Source organism: Aulonocara sp. 'chitande type north' Nkhata Bay, linkage group LG10 (assembly GCF_057382095.1).
Source record: "Aulonocara sp. 'chitande type north' Nkhata Bay isolate Kocher_YH1m ecotype deep benthic linkage group LG10, A_spYH_male_GT1.1, whole genome shotgun sequence".
Lineage (NCBI taxonomy): Eukaryota > Metazoa > Chordata > Actinopteri > Cichliformes > Cichlidae > Aulonocara > Aulonocara sp. 'chitande type north' Nkhata Bay.
In genome coordinates, this window is record NC_141353.1 from 17,375,118 (window position 1) to 17,391,094 (window position 15,977).

General features: G+C 39.5%; 1 protein-coding gene across 2 annotated transcripts in view; it reads left to right on the forward strand.

Moving 5' to 3' along the window:
• slc47a1 (solute carrier family 47 member 1) overlaps positions 1-11,692 on the forward strand; it is a 24,846-nt gene extending 13,154 nt beyond the window's left edge. Inside the window, exons 4-18 of one of the 2 annotated variants that reach the window (XM_086308746.1) lie at positions 913-981; positions 1,099-1,247; positions 1,606-1,648; positions 1,898-1,942; positions 3,894-3,991; positions 4,554-4,651; positions 4,741-4,854; positions 5,839-5,906; positions 6,007-6,115; positions 6,210-6,285; positions 6,370-6,439; positions 6,569-6,701; positions 9,031-9,125; positions 10,459-10,563; positions 10,657-11,692. In XM_086308746.1, the coding sequence (XP_086164872.1) occupies positions 913-981; positions 1,099-1,247; positions 1,606-1,648; positions 1,898-1,942; positions 3,894-3,991; positions 4,554-4,651; positions 4,741-4,854; positions 5,839-5,906; positions 6,007-6,115; positions 6,210-6,285; positions 6,370-6,439; positions 6,569-6,701; positions 9,031-9,125; positions 10,459-10,563; positions 10,657-11,022 (1,638 nt within the window). In that variant the 3' untranslated portion in view covers positions 11,023-11,692. The remainder of the gene's footprint in view (positions 1-912; positions 982-1,098; positions 1,248-1,605; positions 1,649-1,897; positions 1,943-3,893; positions 3,992-4,553; positions 4,652-4,740; positions 4,855-5,838; positions 5,907-6,006; positions 6,116-6,209; positions 6,286-6,369; positions 6,440-6,568; positions 6,702-9,030; positions 9,126-10,458; positions 10,564-10,656) is intronic. The other variant, XM_086308745.1, reaches the window with a different exon arrangement.
• The last annotated feature ends 4,285 nt before the right edge of the window (positions 11,693-15,977 follow it).

Below are 15,977 nucleotides of genomic sequence, written 5' to 3' on the forward strand. Positions count from 1 at the left end.
TCAAGTTGCACTAACCTCAGTGATGGATGTTTATAATAATAATAATAATAATGGATTGCATTTATATAGCGCTTTTCGGGGCCCTCAAAGCGCTTTACAATTTCACTACTCATTCACTCTCACACACTGGTGGAGGCAAGCTACAGTTGTAGCCACAGCTGCCCTGGGGCAAACTGACAGAGGCGAGGCTGCCATATTGCACCACCGGGCCCTGTGGCCATCACCAGTAGGCGGCAGGTGAAGTGTCTTGCCCAAAGACACAACGACCGAGACTGTCCGAGCCGGGGCTCGAACCGGCAACCTTCCGGTTACAAGACGAACTGCCAACTCTTTGAGCCACGATTCGCCCCTATTGTTTTTATATTGTGAGTCTGTCTCTCTCTCTTTCTGTGTTCGTATGTGTCACCATTTTAAAATAGTGGGAACAGCTCTTGGGTGCTTTTCAGTACCTTTCCAGGTGTTTTCTGTCTGTGGACCAATTTGTCCACTCAGTAGCTTCACAATCATTTAAGACTACTGTATAATGTAAGTAAGCTCAAAGTGAAGTCTGTGTTTGAAGACGGGTGTTGCCAGAATGGATGGTGTGACTCCATCTCAAGATCTGGTCTCATTTTATATTTTATGCTGCTTTGTGGCATAAAATATACAAAGGAATGGAGTACATGACACATTTCAGTTTGATGCAACATTAACCCAACTTTCATCTTGGTGTGCAAAACTGCCTCTCTTTGACTTGATACGTATTTTGATTGTCAAAGGTTGAAGTGTAATACATTTTTAATTTAAGAATAATTTGAAGGTGACAGCAACCCATGATCTTAAATTTATTTATAATACAACTTCAAGTTTTGGACATAATGAATGTATGAACTGTTTACTAAAGTGTGGCTTTTTTTATTCTTCACCTCTCAGACCGTTAATTCGACCACAGTTGCAACAGGCCATGGCCTTGCCTTGGCTTGTGATACACTCATCTCTCAGGTGAGCAAACCACACTGTGCGTGTGTATTATTGTTGCAGCGGTTTTATCCACGGGAAGGTTATAATTTCACTATGGAGTCAAATCCAGTTCCCATTAGCATTGTTTGTGTTTTGCAGACTTTTGGCAGTAAAAACATGAAACGTGTTGGAGTGATTCTTCAAAGGAGTTCACTGATCCTACTGGCGTTTTGCTTGCCATGTTGGGCTATTATCATGAACTCTTACAGCCTACTGATCCTCATGCACCAAGAGGAAGAGGTGGCGAGGTAAAATCATGGTTTTTAAAGCTGATGTAGCATCTTTGAATATATAACTGGAAAAAAAGGAATACAAATCTATATTTTTAGTTCTGTTGTTGGCATTTTTATCAGCAGTACTAATACTATTCTGTGCTTAGAAAACTTCAGCTTTATATGTGTTTTCAGAGTTTCTGAGTAAATTTGTATGAGATTAAATTAAATTTGATTTCAAGGGACTACGATTGAAAACTGATGTAATGTGAAGACAGTGCTGATGCACTTTCCCACAATGAATGAATTTACAGATGCACTTTTTGCAAACTTGAATGATTGTCTTTATGTTTGCTTCACTAAATGAATATCATTTTGTTTGCTTCCCTTTCAGAATTGCCCAGATATATGTGATGGCATTTCTACCAGCTGTTCCAGTGAGTTTAATGAACTGAGACTGAGACTTAGTTCACTTACTTCCTAACCTTGACTGAGATTATTAGTTATTGTGTACTTATCAGCTGCAGTGTTTCAACATCTGCATTTAGTAACACACATGCAGCAGTTTAGTAAGCGCACTAGTATTGAGTTGTTTAACCCTCATGTTTGAGAATTATTACTGCCAATTTAATTTAGTAAAAAACAAACAAACAACTAAATTCATGTTGTCTTTCTTTCTGCTACAGGCTATGTTTCTGTACCAGCTGCAGGTTGCCTACCTGCAAAACCAGGTAGGTTCATGAGATGAAACAAGTATGCTTCTGGTGTGTAGGAGTCAGACACCTTCCAGGGGAAACTAAAACAGAAAGGTCATGTTGTTATGTTGTTAAGTGTGGTATCTACGAAGGAGATATCCTCCTTCTCCTTTTACTAAGAAGTACAGCAAGCACTTGAAGAGGTATACCAGGAGAATAAACCAGAGGTTGCAGACCACAGCAACCTCTCTGAACAGGGGCCAATAACCATCATAGTGCAAACATCCAAGAATGAATCTCCAGTCTGAATAACTGGCAGCACAAATAAATCAGCTGCGAATGAACAAGAGACACCCGTAATGGCTAACTGAAGGCCAGACAGTCCTGATTCCCAAGGATCCCCAAAAGGGACCAATCCCATCCAACTACCGGCCAATAACCTGCCTCAGTACCAAATGGAAGCTCCTGTCAGCCATCATAGCCACGAAGATGAACAGGCATCTTCGTGTTAGAAAAAAAAGGTAGGATTATTATTATTGCACATTTACCAAGATATTGCGCAGGAAATTGTCAATAGCAAAAACAGAATGACTGTATGGGAGAGGTCTGCTTGCACGTGCATACCCACGTCCACACACACCCACCCTCCCATGCACACGTACACACACTCAAGGTTACCATAAGTAAACAAAGGGGAAGACTGCAGAAGTGTGTCAGTGTGGTGTCAGTGTTCTGGTGCATTGAGACTTCTGTCAGCCCACGGGAAGAAGCTGATCTTTAGTCTGTTGGTGTTGCATCTGATGGATCTGAACCTTTCTCCAGAGGGCATGATGTTAAATAGGTGGTGGTTAGGATGGAAGTGGTCTTTTAAAATTGCCCAGGCCCTGGAGCGACATCCAGAGCTGGCAATGCACTCCAGGGAGGGGAGTGGACAACCGATTACCTTCTCTGCAATTCTGGTGACATTTTGGAGTCTCTTCTTATCAGCTGTTGTTCAACCAGCGTACCACATGGCGATGGCGTGCACCAGCACACTCTCAATTGTGGCTCAGTAGGACACTAGTAGGTCAGTCTGCAGCCGGTTCCATCTCAGAATCCTCAAGAAATGGAGGTGCTGCTGGGCTTTCCACCATGATGTACAGCAACAAGATCGGAGTGTCATTCGGACTGGAGAAGTGTAGTCGGATGGAAACAAAGAGAGGGAAAGTAGTTAGAACTGAGGGGTTGGAACTACCAGAAGGGAACACCACATCTTCCTGAGAAGAACTTGAGACAATGTGGATCGTGAAAGTTTCCGTGGTCCCAGTGATTGCCGGAGCACTCGGTGCAGGGACTCAAGCTAGGCAAGTGGCTCCAGCAGTTCCCAGTAACAACATCTGAGATTGATGTGTAGAAGAGTGCAGTCCTAAGAACAGCAAATATACTGTGCAGGAACTTCCAGCTCCCAGGCCTCTGCTAGAGGACCCGAGCTTGAAAAATAAAGACTGCCCACAGGAGCAAGAGGGGAATAATATATAAATATTCAGATATTTATATGTATATTTGTATATATATGCATATATAGACACTGTGCCATGTTGTGCCATTCCAGCTGTTTACCCACACTATCAGCTAATGTTAGCACAATATTATATATAACATCGTAAAGCGCCCTTTTAAGGTTCAGACTTGTGATTTTCTGTGACAGAAATGTAATCATGCACATACTATGAAATTTTTTTGAAATCCTACATTGTCCCCCTTTTGTCTAGTTCAACTGTCAGGTCTATTTTTTTTTTTTTTTAGCACCAAATACATCATAAGCAGCTAATGTGCAGTTTCAGTGAGATAATGTCTTATTCTAGTTTCCACCAGTGTGCTACACTTACCTGAATTTGTCTTTGGGAAAATAGTAAAGTAATTTAAGTAAATAAATACTCTTGCCGAAGGAATGGTGGCTCTGCATACTGGATTGCTAATCATGTCTTTTAAAAAAAAAATCTTTCAGGGGATCATATTGCCACAGATGTACACAGCGGGAATAGCGAATGTTTTAAACTTGGGCTTCAACTACGTCTTGATCTTCACCCTCAATTTGGGCATCATGTAAGTGTGTCACACTGCCTCATTTTGCCTTTTCATTTTTTATGTACTTTTTGATGGTGGAATAACAGATACAATCTATGAATAAAACAGAAAAAAGCCCTCTGTCACTGCCATGTTCACTACACTGTTGTCCAAAGAGGGGACTGAGAGGAGAAGAAAATTTGTTTTCTGTTAAATGTGAGTCAGCAGTGCACTGATGTTTATTATTTTTGAAATTTATTTAAGTGAGGGGGGCAGTGTAGGGCAAAGGAAGAAGAAAGTTCTCTGACAGGAGTTATTCCAGCTGGAAAAACATTTGATTCATCAGGCAGATGACTCAACCCAGGCCTCAGTCTGGGCCCTGTTTCTCCTATCCCTCACATTTACCAAGCACTCACTCCTACTAATTGTGAAAAGTCTTTCCTCAGCTCATGAGAAACCTAGTGTGCCAAACCACAGTCTTTCTGTTAGTTTTTTGGTCCATGCCTCCTCAGCGTATTCCTGTGTTTGTTAATGTTGTTTGTTAGTGGTCATTCCTCTGGCAACCACAGGTATAAATACGTTTTATCATCTGTGTTTTCAGTGGATCAGCAATCGCTAACAGCCTCGCTCAGATCACCCTATGCCTGCTGCTGTACGGCTACATCAGAATAAGGAAGCTCCATCAGAAGACATGGGGAGGTGAGTGCTACACATGAATAACACAAAGTGAATGATACAGCTTTTCAGACATTAGTTTTACTGAATTGAGTTTTCTGTAAACCTTACAGGTTGGTCCACTGAATGTCTGCAGGAATGGGGCTCTTACATGAAGCTGGCTGTTCCAAGTTTACTTATGGTCTACTTTGAATGGTGGCTCTGGGAGATTGGCAGTTTTCTCGCTGGTCAGTGTTATTTGCCAGACAAACAAACATGCACGTAAACGGCCGATTACACACACACTCATTTTACACTTATTTTCTCAAGAAGAAAACAAAAATCAAGCTATTTTTTTCCTTTTAACCTAGCAGTTATCACTATGACAGAACATCTCTGCTGTGCACAAGTCACAAAAATACAGTGATCATGTCTCAAAAACCCAGATTCAGACTTCCAGGGTTTCATATGGAACAAATCTAAAGAAAGAGTGCATAATCTTGCTGGTTTAGGCTAAGTTGTTATAACTGGTTTCTAGGAAAAAGATTTATCTATCATTAGCAGCATATCATTAACTGTGTGATAACTTGACCTTGATATTACTGTTGGTGCTTCTGGTTGTTTTTGTTCTTCTATTAATCCAATATTACACTATGCAGCATAGATTAGAATTAGGGTGACTGAACAGAGATGAGCATGCTCATGCTGGAGGTGAGCAGAGTTGGGGAGGAGTGCATATGCAATACTGATAGATCTACATGTAAAGGAAGCAAAGGGTTAAATATGATAAAATAGTAAATTCTGATGAAGGGGTTATGTTTCAGTGATTTAATAATAACGATTAAATCTTAAACCTTTCTCAAAAATGCACTAAAATGTTTACCAGGGTTGTCTTATCTTTCTGTAAACAAAAATCTATACTCTAATCAGTGGCCTGATATTTCCGGTTAGAATCTGTTCAGTATCAGCGATATTGTAAATTATTACAGTCGAAATGCTGTTAAAATATATTTACTACTTTGCAATTCTCCCATCTTCTTTGAGGTTATCTCCCCAGATAATGTCCTGGTTTTCACTTTTTTTTTTTGCAAAAAAATCATCATGGAAAATGGAAAAGTTTAATTCACAAGATCTTACCTCACTGTAAAATCTTTGTCTCAAAAGTTTGTGTAAAAATGTCGCATTCGTGCACAGCAGCAAAACCTTTCATGAATCTCTCTAAATCATGTCAGGTTTACTTGGTGAGGTGGATCTTGCTGCTCAGCATGTGCTGAATGAAATAGGAACCATTGCATACATGGTACGGATCAGCCATTTACTTAGTTGAACACAGTCATCTTATTATTTAACAGCACTTCTGCAATTTGGGAAAAATGCTTACTCTGGTCTGGACCTTGTAGATTCCTTTAGGTATCCATGCAGCTGCTTGTGTGCGTGTTGGGAATGCTCTGGGGGCCGGGGACACCACCAGAGCTTTGCTCACCTGCAAAGTGACCCTATTTCTGTCGGGTATTAGGATATTTAAACATTTCTTTGAAAATTCAAACATATGTAATACATGATAAAATAAGGACACATGGACTTATATGCATTTTCTCTATAGGAACGCTTGCTGTTTGCCAGGGTATTGGTTTTGCAAGCTGTAAGTCAGTTGTTGCCTTCATATTTACCTCTGATGTGTGAGTATTACAGCAACACACACATTCAAGCCTGTAAAATATTATCATAACACTGTTTTAATACTCTTTTTCTGCTCTCTGCAGTGAAATTGTGGCGACCGTGTCTGAAAACCTCACAGTGCACATTTTTGTACAGTTCTTTGATTCACTTCTGGTATGCCTTTACACAACAAAAAACTATGTTCTCATCTCACTTTACAAAGACTAGTTCCGAGAGCTGGTTGTCTGCTTGATCAAATCAAACCCTCAACTTTGTTTCCTTTTATTCTGTGTTCCATTTCAGTGTGTCTGCTCAGGAATTCTTGTAGGATCTGGGATGCAGAAAATTGCTGCCATCTCCAACCTGTTGGGTTACTACCTCATCGGCCTGCCAGTAGGAATAGCTTTGATGTTTTATGCCAACCTGAGGATATTAGGTAATACTTTTATTCTATTGTAGGCATCTTTCTACAGACAAGCTATAAGTTGCTGTAGTGGTGCACACGTTTTCACTTTTGCCTCACAGCAAGAAGGTTTGGTAGTCATAGCTCTTTTTTTTAAATTTTTTTTTTTACAAGTTTGCATGTTCCCTCTTTGCCTGTGAGGGCTTTCGGCTGCCACAGCCTAAAATCTTTCATGTTAGGTCAAGGGTATAGGTGTGGATGTGACTGTTAGCCCTGTGTTAGCCAGGGTGTACTCAAGCCCCTTTAACAAAGTCACCTGGGATAAGGTGCAGACTCCTGGTGACTGTAGTTGGATAAATGATTAAGAAAATAGATGGGTGGACTGATAAGTCAAAATCAAAGGACTCAACGGCATAACATGAAAAAAAGTTTTGAAATAGGCTTCAAAGCCCCGAGATGCAGTCTTTACTTCAGGCAAGAGACAGTCAGGTGCACTCAGGAAGTTGATCAGAACAGGCAAACCAAGTCTGACAGGGAAGAGCAAGGACAAAAACCAGGATACCAGGTAGGTTCAGACTCACAGATAGAGCTTCATGGAGAAGAAAAGGCAGGAATTCTCAATGCAAAGATAATTTGGCACAGAGACAAGGAACACAAAATACACAGTGGAGAATGCACAATTTGACAGAGGTCATATGACATTAGGGTGAGACAAGTAATAAAACAGCCGATAACAATGTCTGATACCAAGATTTATCACCAGTGGCACTTAAGCCGGCACATAAGAGCCTGTAGGCAGCAACACTGGGTTTCTAAATGTAACTACATGTAACTGGATTTCAATTATTTACGATTAGTTTTGCAGTCTGATAATTTTTAATACTAAGATATCCCATTACCCACAATGCACTTCAGCTGCTGTTGATTTAGGATTTAGTTGTATAACCCAGCCTTTAGTATCAGTCTGATAAAGAGCCAGCTATAGGTCACACTCTTCACCTCAACAGCTGTTTTGTAACATTTTCCACAAGAGCTGAAAAACCTTGATGTGTAAAACTGGATGGATATAGATATGATTAACTTTCAAAAAATATTATTAATTATTTATGTTTCTTTTTTTTAATCCAAGCTGATTAAATTAAATTCTCATTCACTTAAAAACAGTTGCACACAACACACAATTAAATATTATACAGTATTGTGCAAATTTCTCATTTCTTAATTTTTGCTTTCAAGGAGTGAGACTTGTAATTTTTAAAGTGTTCTTAAACACATCTGATCAAAATTAATGGAATTATGAACGCAAAAAAATGCCATCAGATTATGATTCACAGTGCAGTGCCATCTTGCCAGCAGCTTAATTTTTCAACACGACAATGATCCCAAACACTCTGACAATGCAGTAAAAGGATATCTGGACAGAAAAGTACACAGTGAAGCACTATCAGCCCGCAATATTATTAAAGCAGTGTGGGACTCATGACTTTTGCACAGTATTGTAAATAAATCTGATTATCCTAATGTACATCAGGGATGTGAACTTTTAATCAAGTGTGTCTGTTTGTGTACACTAACACTTTTTCACTTTTTTGTGCAGTCTGTAGGATTTTTAAAATTTTTGAAGGAGACTTTTTTTGACCCCAAAAAGTTGATTCTGTTCATCTGGACATAGTGTTTTCAGTGGGAGAAACATTTTGTCACTCAACCAAGTGACTTCTTCAGTCTCAGCTGACTGCAGGTTTCCCCAACCTTATAAACAGTATCTTTGCATACTGACTGAAACTAGCACCACTGAGTGAACAATGAGCTGTGAGGTCAGTTCCTGGATCCTTAATGTGCAAATTGTCATGACCATTAATCAAAGACACTCTTGACACTCCTGCAATGATGAGGATGTACGCATCCTGGACAGGGAGGAACGCTGGTTTGAGCGCAGAGTCAAGGAGGCCATTTACGTGAAAAGGGAAAGACCATCTCTGAATCGAGGAGGGGGCCTAAGGGTACATCTTTCACCATCTTACAATGCTGTGATTGCAGCCATTCCCCAACTCTCTGTGAATGGTACTCATGGCTTTCATAGTGGTTGTCACAAAAATAAAATAAAACAATTCAAGTACCATGGGATTGCAAAGATAGTTGGAAATTCTGTACACAGGCACAGCATCCGAACATGGAAGCACAGTCTAGGTGTGCTGTCTCTACTTTATACGAGCATATGGACTCATAGTCTACAGCTGTGAATAAGCAGAGTCGACTGTCAGCTTGGCTGTGTCTTTAAAGACCATTGGTATAAGCAGTTTGATAGCTTGATAGCTAGACTACTTCTTGATGTGTTTGTTTGAATTTCTGTTCCTCCTTTCAGGTTTGTGGCTGGGCCTACTTGTATGCCTTTCCCTCGAGACAGTGTTATTTCTGGTTCTGATCTTTAAAATTAACTGGAAAAAAGTCACTCAGAAGGTAAGACGCTCATATCTTTCTCTAAAAGCATAGATATTATTTCAATCTTCCAAAAAAAAAGTATGAATGTAACAGGTGACATTTCTGAGTTAAATCTTTGGAGGTCTGTCAGTAAGTTTTTTATCTGTATATCGTTATTTTAGTTTTATTCTTAGAACTTTTTCTTTTTTTTGTTTAGCTTTAATTTTTTCTTACTTTCAAAAAAATAGATAAGACATAAAAGACAATATGTACTCTCACATATCCCACATACTAATACATTTAATTATTTGTGTATAAGCTTGCCACAGTGGACTGAGCGGATTCAAGCGCAGACAGGGAGAAAGGTGCAAAAGGTTTATTTACAACAAACCGGGTGACTATATACAAGTACTGAGGGGAGGAAAGGGGAAGGGCAGCCACAGGGAATGGTGAGGGAAATTCCACACACGCTCCTCTTCTGCCACGCCACTCAACACACTCCTCTTCACTTCTCTCCATGCTTGTAATTAACACTCACACTCAGGTAGTCCAGGGACGCGAAATAAGGATGGAACCAGGGAATCTAGGTACGGAGACAGATGAGAGAATCAACACCAGGAAAGATACGCAGGAAACACTGGAGATCATTTTACAGCTGGGCAACGCTAACGATAGTCGTTTAACGTTCCAGCGACAAGAAACTCCGAGCCACCATCTTGAACGGTGGCTGGGAGAGGCAGGAATAATGAGACACAGGTGAGCAGTCGCTTGCAGGTGTTTTGGCTCACCACACATTGAGCTCCGCCCAGGCGAGCGAGACAGAAGAGAGAGCGAGCTAGGGAGAAAACAACAAACAACAACAAATACCTGTAGCCTGTTTGAGCCGGCTAGGGAGACAAACCTGCCACATCCGGCTGCTTTAGCGAGCAGAGTAAAGATCTTAATGCCCGGTTGTGCCAAACACATTTGTTTGTCAAGAGTAGCTCTATAAACTCTATATAATCTCCTTGTTTTTGTCAGTTTCTTTTTATTTACATTTTTTGCTTTTTTTATTATTATTTTGTTACTTATAACATGTATGTAACTTTGTAATTTTAACATGTTGTCGCCTCTTGGCCAGGACTCCCTTGAAAAAGAGGTTTTTAATCTCAATGAGACTTTTCCTGGTAAAATAAAGGTTAATAATAATTATTATTCATATTATTGTATAACGATGCCAGAGCTGACAGGTGAGTAGTAATGTGTTTGAAAACAGCAGGAAGAAAGCAGAGGACTATATCTGTTTTTAGATTGTGGTTTACTTTTGTGGATTTATACCCAAGAGTTACCAGATTTTTATTTGCTTCTTGAACCTCGCTCTGACATGTTTTAGGCTCAACTGCGAGCTGGGAAGAAGTTATTGGTAGGACCTGGACACCTTCCTGGTACAGGGCTCAATGAAGCGATGCTGCTGGATGGTCCTGTCTGCCCAGACTCAGTAAGTCTTTCAACACAGCGTGTTTTTTTGTATCTTGTCATATCATAATGGAGCCACTCACACATCCATTAACTGCATCTTTGCACTGTGAAGGCCCAGTCGGATGGTGGAGAAGCTCCAAAAACAGATGGCTACAGTCCTGTCAACACCCTGGATCAGGAGATGAAAGCTGCTCAAGAGCCAGGCATCATCAATACTAATGCAACACCATCTGAGAGGGACACTGAACATAACGAAACCACCAAACCCAAAGTGGTGCTTTCTACAACACAGCTGATTTTCCGTCGGGGAACCACCTTACTGGTTTCGCTTCTTATTTTGATTATAGGTGTTGCTTGTCATATTGCTTTCCCTGTACCAGAGGAGAGTGCACAGAGCAAGGCCAACTTTACTCTGAACTGGGCCAATGACTCCACTCCCACGCCACTGGCTCCTCTGAACTTTACACCACACTTCTGAGATATTTTTAACTTCCAAATATTGACTTGTCATGGCTGCATATAGTAAGTGTTAAATTCCTTCCTAGTTGCACATCTTCTCATAAACCAGGGGTCTTATTTTCTAAAACTGGTGCTACCTTGTGTAGAGAGAAAAAAACCCCGTCTCAGTGCTGCACTGCTGAGCAAATCCACAGAAAGCTGGAAGCAATATCAAATGAGAGGGAATCTGGCAGGATTAACAAAGGTCTTGTTACAAAGATCGTGTTTTAACCAGCTCAGAGCTGAGATTTCTTAACTGGAGCAACAAGGTAGGTTACAAATCCTCACAGGAAAATCATGTGGGCATCAAGCAACAGATGTTTTCCCACAGATAGCTTTTTGTTTTTCAACCTGTTCTTGACTTAATTTACATGTTGCACTGTGAGGTGTATATCGCAGCTTACTGACCTCAAATCATTCTCTCATTTTTTTAACTTGAAGATTGACTGTAAATATGTGATGCTAAATTTGACATGTCTGTAAGTGAAATATCATCGTCACATAGTCTTTTACTGTTGCTCTGGCTCTGTTTATTTTCAGGACAGAAGTGAATAATAAATAATAAGCTATGTGTCACTGGAATACATCACAGCCTCTAGTCTGAACTCTTTTTTTTCTTTACAAACAAAACACGAAGACTCATATACTAATATGCAAAAGAACCATAGTTCCTTCTGTTATAGATGCTCTACTAATACCTGCAAAGTGACTATCATCACATGAAAAACAGTGTGGAAATAAATCCTTTAAATAATACACTATATTGCCAAAAGTATTTACTCACCCATTCAAATGATTGAATTCTTGTGTTACAATCACTTTCATGGCCACAGGTGTATAACATCAAGCACCTAGGCATGCAGACTGCTTCTACAAACATTTGTGAAAGAACGGGTCACTCTCAGGAGTTCAATGAATTCCAGCGCGATACCATTATAGGATGCCACTTGTGCAACATGTCCAGTTGTAAAAATATTCAGTCACCAACAGCTGACTGTTGGTTATAATATCACCAACAGCTGATATTATATGGTGATATTATAACAAAGGGTCAATGATTGGGAACAGCAACTCAGTCATGTAAAATCACAGTGGATACTGAAGCGCAGAGGTCTTTCTGCAGAGTCAATCCAAACTTCCTGTGGCCTTCAGGGTAGCTCAAAAACAGTGTGTAGAAAGCTTAATGGAATGGGTTTCCATGGCTGAGCAGCTGCATCCAAGCCCTACATCACCAAGTGTAATGCAAAACGTCAGATGGACTTATATAAAGCACACTGCTACTGGACTGGAGTGATGAAATACACTTCTCTTTCTGGCATTTCAATGAGTCTGGGTTTGGCAGTTTGCCAGGAGGACAGTACTTTTTTGACTGCATTGTGCCAAGTGTGAATTTTGGTGGAGGGAGGATTATAGTGTCGGGTTGTTTTTCAAGAGTTGGGCTCTGCCCTTCATTTCCAGAGAGAGGAATTCTGAATGAAAAACAGTTTTTACCACCAAGCCATATGACACTTCAACCACAACACTTAAACACACACAACACACAGGACGCACTCAGAAGCTACCTTGCAGCTTCACAAGTACTCTGTTTAATCTGCACTGGTCACTTTATTGTTATTGATATTTATATTTAAAAAGTGCAATACTGTAATTTTCTGCTGCTCATTCCTGTGCAATATCCCATCTGCCCCCCCATCATATTTCTTTTCAAGATTTTCTTATTTAATCACTAGTGTACATATATTTATATTTATAGATACATATATATTTAGTTATCTTTTCTCTTTTACCACGTCTCTCTAATATTTTGCTCTTTACTAATTTTCTATTTTTTTTAATTATTTTATTTTATTCTATTATATTTTCTTCTACTGTACCATGCTGCTGAGTGACTGCTGCTCGTCAAACACATTTCATTGCAATGTTGACCCTGTGCTAACTTGCATATGACAGATAAAACTGAATGCTTAATCACACCAAGACATATTGCACAATTTAAATGCTCCCAACTTTGGTGGAACAGTTTGGAGATGGCTTGTTCCTGTTCCAACACGACTGCGCACCAGTGCACAAAGAAAGATCCATAAAGATGTGGAGGAGCGAATTTGGTGTGGAGGAACTTGACTGATGCAGGTAAGACTGAAACAAAGCTCACACCCCAATCAATAACCGCTAATGTCTATTACATATTAAAAAGAAGCTACAATTGTTTCTGGGCCTAACATACCCATTCAACCTCTTAGCACACAGATACTGCACAAGCAGCACAAATGAAGTATTCAAAAGAGTGGCAGTATCGAATAGAGCTTATATGATATGCACTCTACACAAAATAAGACTAGAAAATTGTGTAATCATGGGGACAAATCGCACAGGTAATCAGGTTAATTAGTGACAGGACTGGGTATGAAAAGAGAATCCCAGAGAAAAAGCCTAGAAATAACACAGCAAAAAAAAAAAAAAAAGTCATTGTCACTGATTATGGTTTGTTTGGAAATAAAAGAAAATAAGAAAAAAGAAAATAGAAGAGTATCAATATCCAGGAGGGCATCAGGGTGAATGAATGCTCATAACTGCAGTACTGTGCAAAAGTCCCTAGACACTCATTTCATTAAATTTTGTTAGGAATATTGGAAACAGGTGCAGAGATTTACTGACATATCCAAACACACATTGAAAGACAGTATATAAAAAACCGAGTTTATACAAGTCAATGTGGTAATCCGGTTGTTCAGTGATGACGCGACGAATCCTACTTCCGGGTCTAAAGTAGTCTGCGTTTAATATGGCTTTTGTGTTGTTAACATGTTTAATGCTATGTATTTTCTTCTATTTGATCTCAAAAAGCTCCTAAAACAGTCAGTGATCACTGTTGACCTCCCTCGGCTTTTATTACCGCTAATCATTTATTTAAGCTCAGTTTTTAAAACCTTAGGATGTAACTACAGCCCAGCCCATGCAGCAGTATATGAATGACTAACTTTGTATTGTGGATGGATTATCTCAGTTGTTCTCCTGGCTGAAGTTTGGTCCTTTTACAGCATCCTGCCATGCGATTACATTTGTTTCTGACCACCGAGAAAACTCACGTTAACTTTTATCGAGTGGAAAAAAAGTTAGCTTGTTTATATTATGCTAACATAGCTGTGTCGCCAGCGGTCACGTAGCACATCATTATATACCAGCTAGCCAAACTTCAGTAACCCTACAAACGTCACTGCTGTTTAGTTTTCTGTCTTCATTTATGCTGGAAGTGATAAGAAAGCTGTATGTTTTAATTTGTTTCCAAAACCCCGCAGTCAGGACATGCTTTATTGTATTTAGATAGAAGCTAGCGAGCTAACTCCCTGCTAACTTCTAACTCTGTTAAATGTCATAAATTCCGTTTTCATGGATGCCTGGATGTTAAACTCAATTGTTACACCTGGTAGAGCAGAACGCTGATCATTTTATTAAAGATGAAAGACTTTAGACAGTTTTTCAACTCTCAGTAATGCCACAGTGATCGTTTGATATATGGACCTGCAACGGAGTTTAGACCCAGACACGGCTAGTGACGTCAGACTGAACAACCGGATATTTGGTATGACTACCTGTATTCTTCAAGATAGCCTGAACTCTCTTAGCAAAACTTTCTTGTAATTTCTTTAAGTAGTATTCAGGAATACTTCCAGGTTTCTTGAAGGACATTCAAAGTTCTTCGTTGGTTGTTGGCTGCCTTTTATTTCATTCTCTGCCACGATGACACCACACTGCTTCAATAACATTGAGTTTCAGGCTCTGGGGAGGCCAATCCATGACTCTTCCAGTGTGTAGTTCAATGCAGTATGCTTTTACTGCATTTGGGATCATTGTCATACTGAAAAATTAAGCTGCTGCCAATCAGATGCTTTCCAGATTCTTGTATCCTGACTTCATAAGCATTTGAAATTTCAAATTTGGATTTATCACTCCATCAAACCTGTTTCTCCTGATTTTCAGTCAAGTTCTTATGAAATTTGGCATATCAGAGGACATGACTATCAGGTGCTGTTCATCTGCTGTGATAGTTTTTCTATATTGGCCACTACTTATTTTTTCCTCCACTTTTTCACATTACTCAAATATTTTAAGTACAACAAACCGTGCTTTTTACCTCTTTGAGAATCACCTTGTTAGTGCACATAAAATACTTACTGTTATCTTTGTGTTATCCTTGGCATTTGTCATACCGTTGTTCGAACATACAAGAACAAATTATGTGTTTTTTTTGAGAGGCTGCTTGTAACAAAGTGCCAATTTAAATGGTTCTCTTTGCTAAGTTGTCCAATGTACCAGTTTGTCCCTTGATATATGCCTTTCTTGTTAGTTTTTGTGCTTGAATGATTCATAGTGTTAAGTGCCTTAAGAAAAACAAACAAAACCTCTGAAAATGGTGAACATAAGGTCTGGAATGAAAATGAATGAAAAGCAGACAATATCCAAAGAAAAATAGTAAAAGACTTTCATAAAGCCTGGGAAACGATTTATATTTAAACACCACAAATTAGGAGAACGTTTGGTTCCTTGAAAACAAAATATAAAGTAATGAGAGGTGCTTCAAGACTTATGCACAGCACTGTACTGTTTTTGCAGGTTTTGGAACAGCACTTGTTGTCCTGCAGATGATGTCTTTTTTTAAGAAAGCCTTGCTTGTGTCTGTGAGATAGTGCCAGACAACATTATGCAGGTAGACCAAGGAGACCACTATGGCAAACTAGTGCAGGTAATAAATGGCCCTGCCTGCAGTCCAAAGCTGTCTCCCCTTGAAACATTTTGTACATTATGAAATGAAAAATACAACAAAGGAGTCCCCGAATTGCTGTGGAGATGAAATTCCAAGCAACAACACAAAATCATTTTGCTTTCAAAGCTACAGCTGCTGGCTTCCTCAGTTATCAAAAGTGTAGTTTAAAAGTA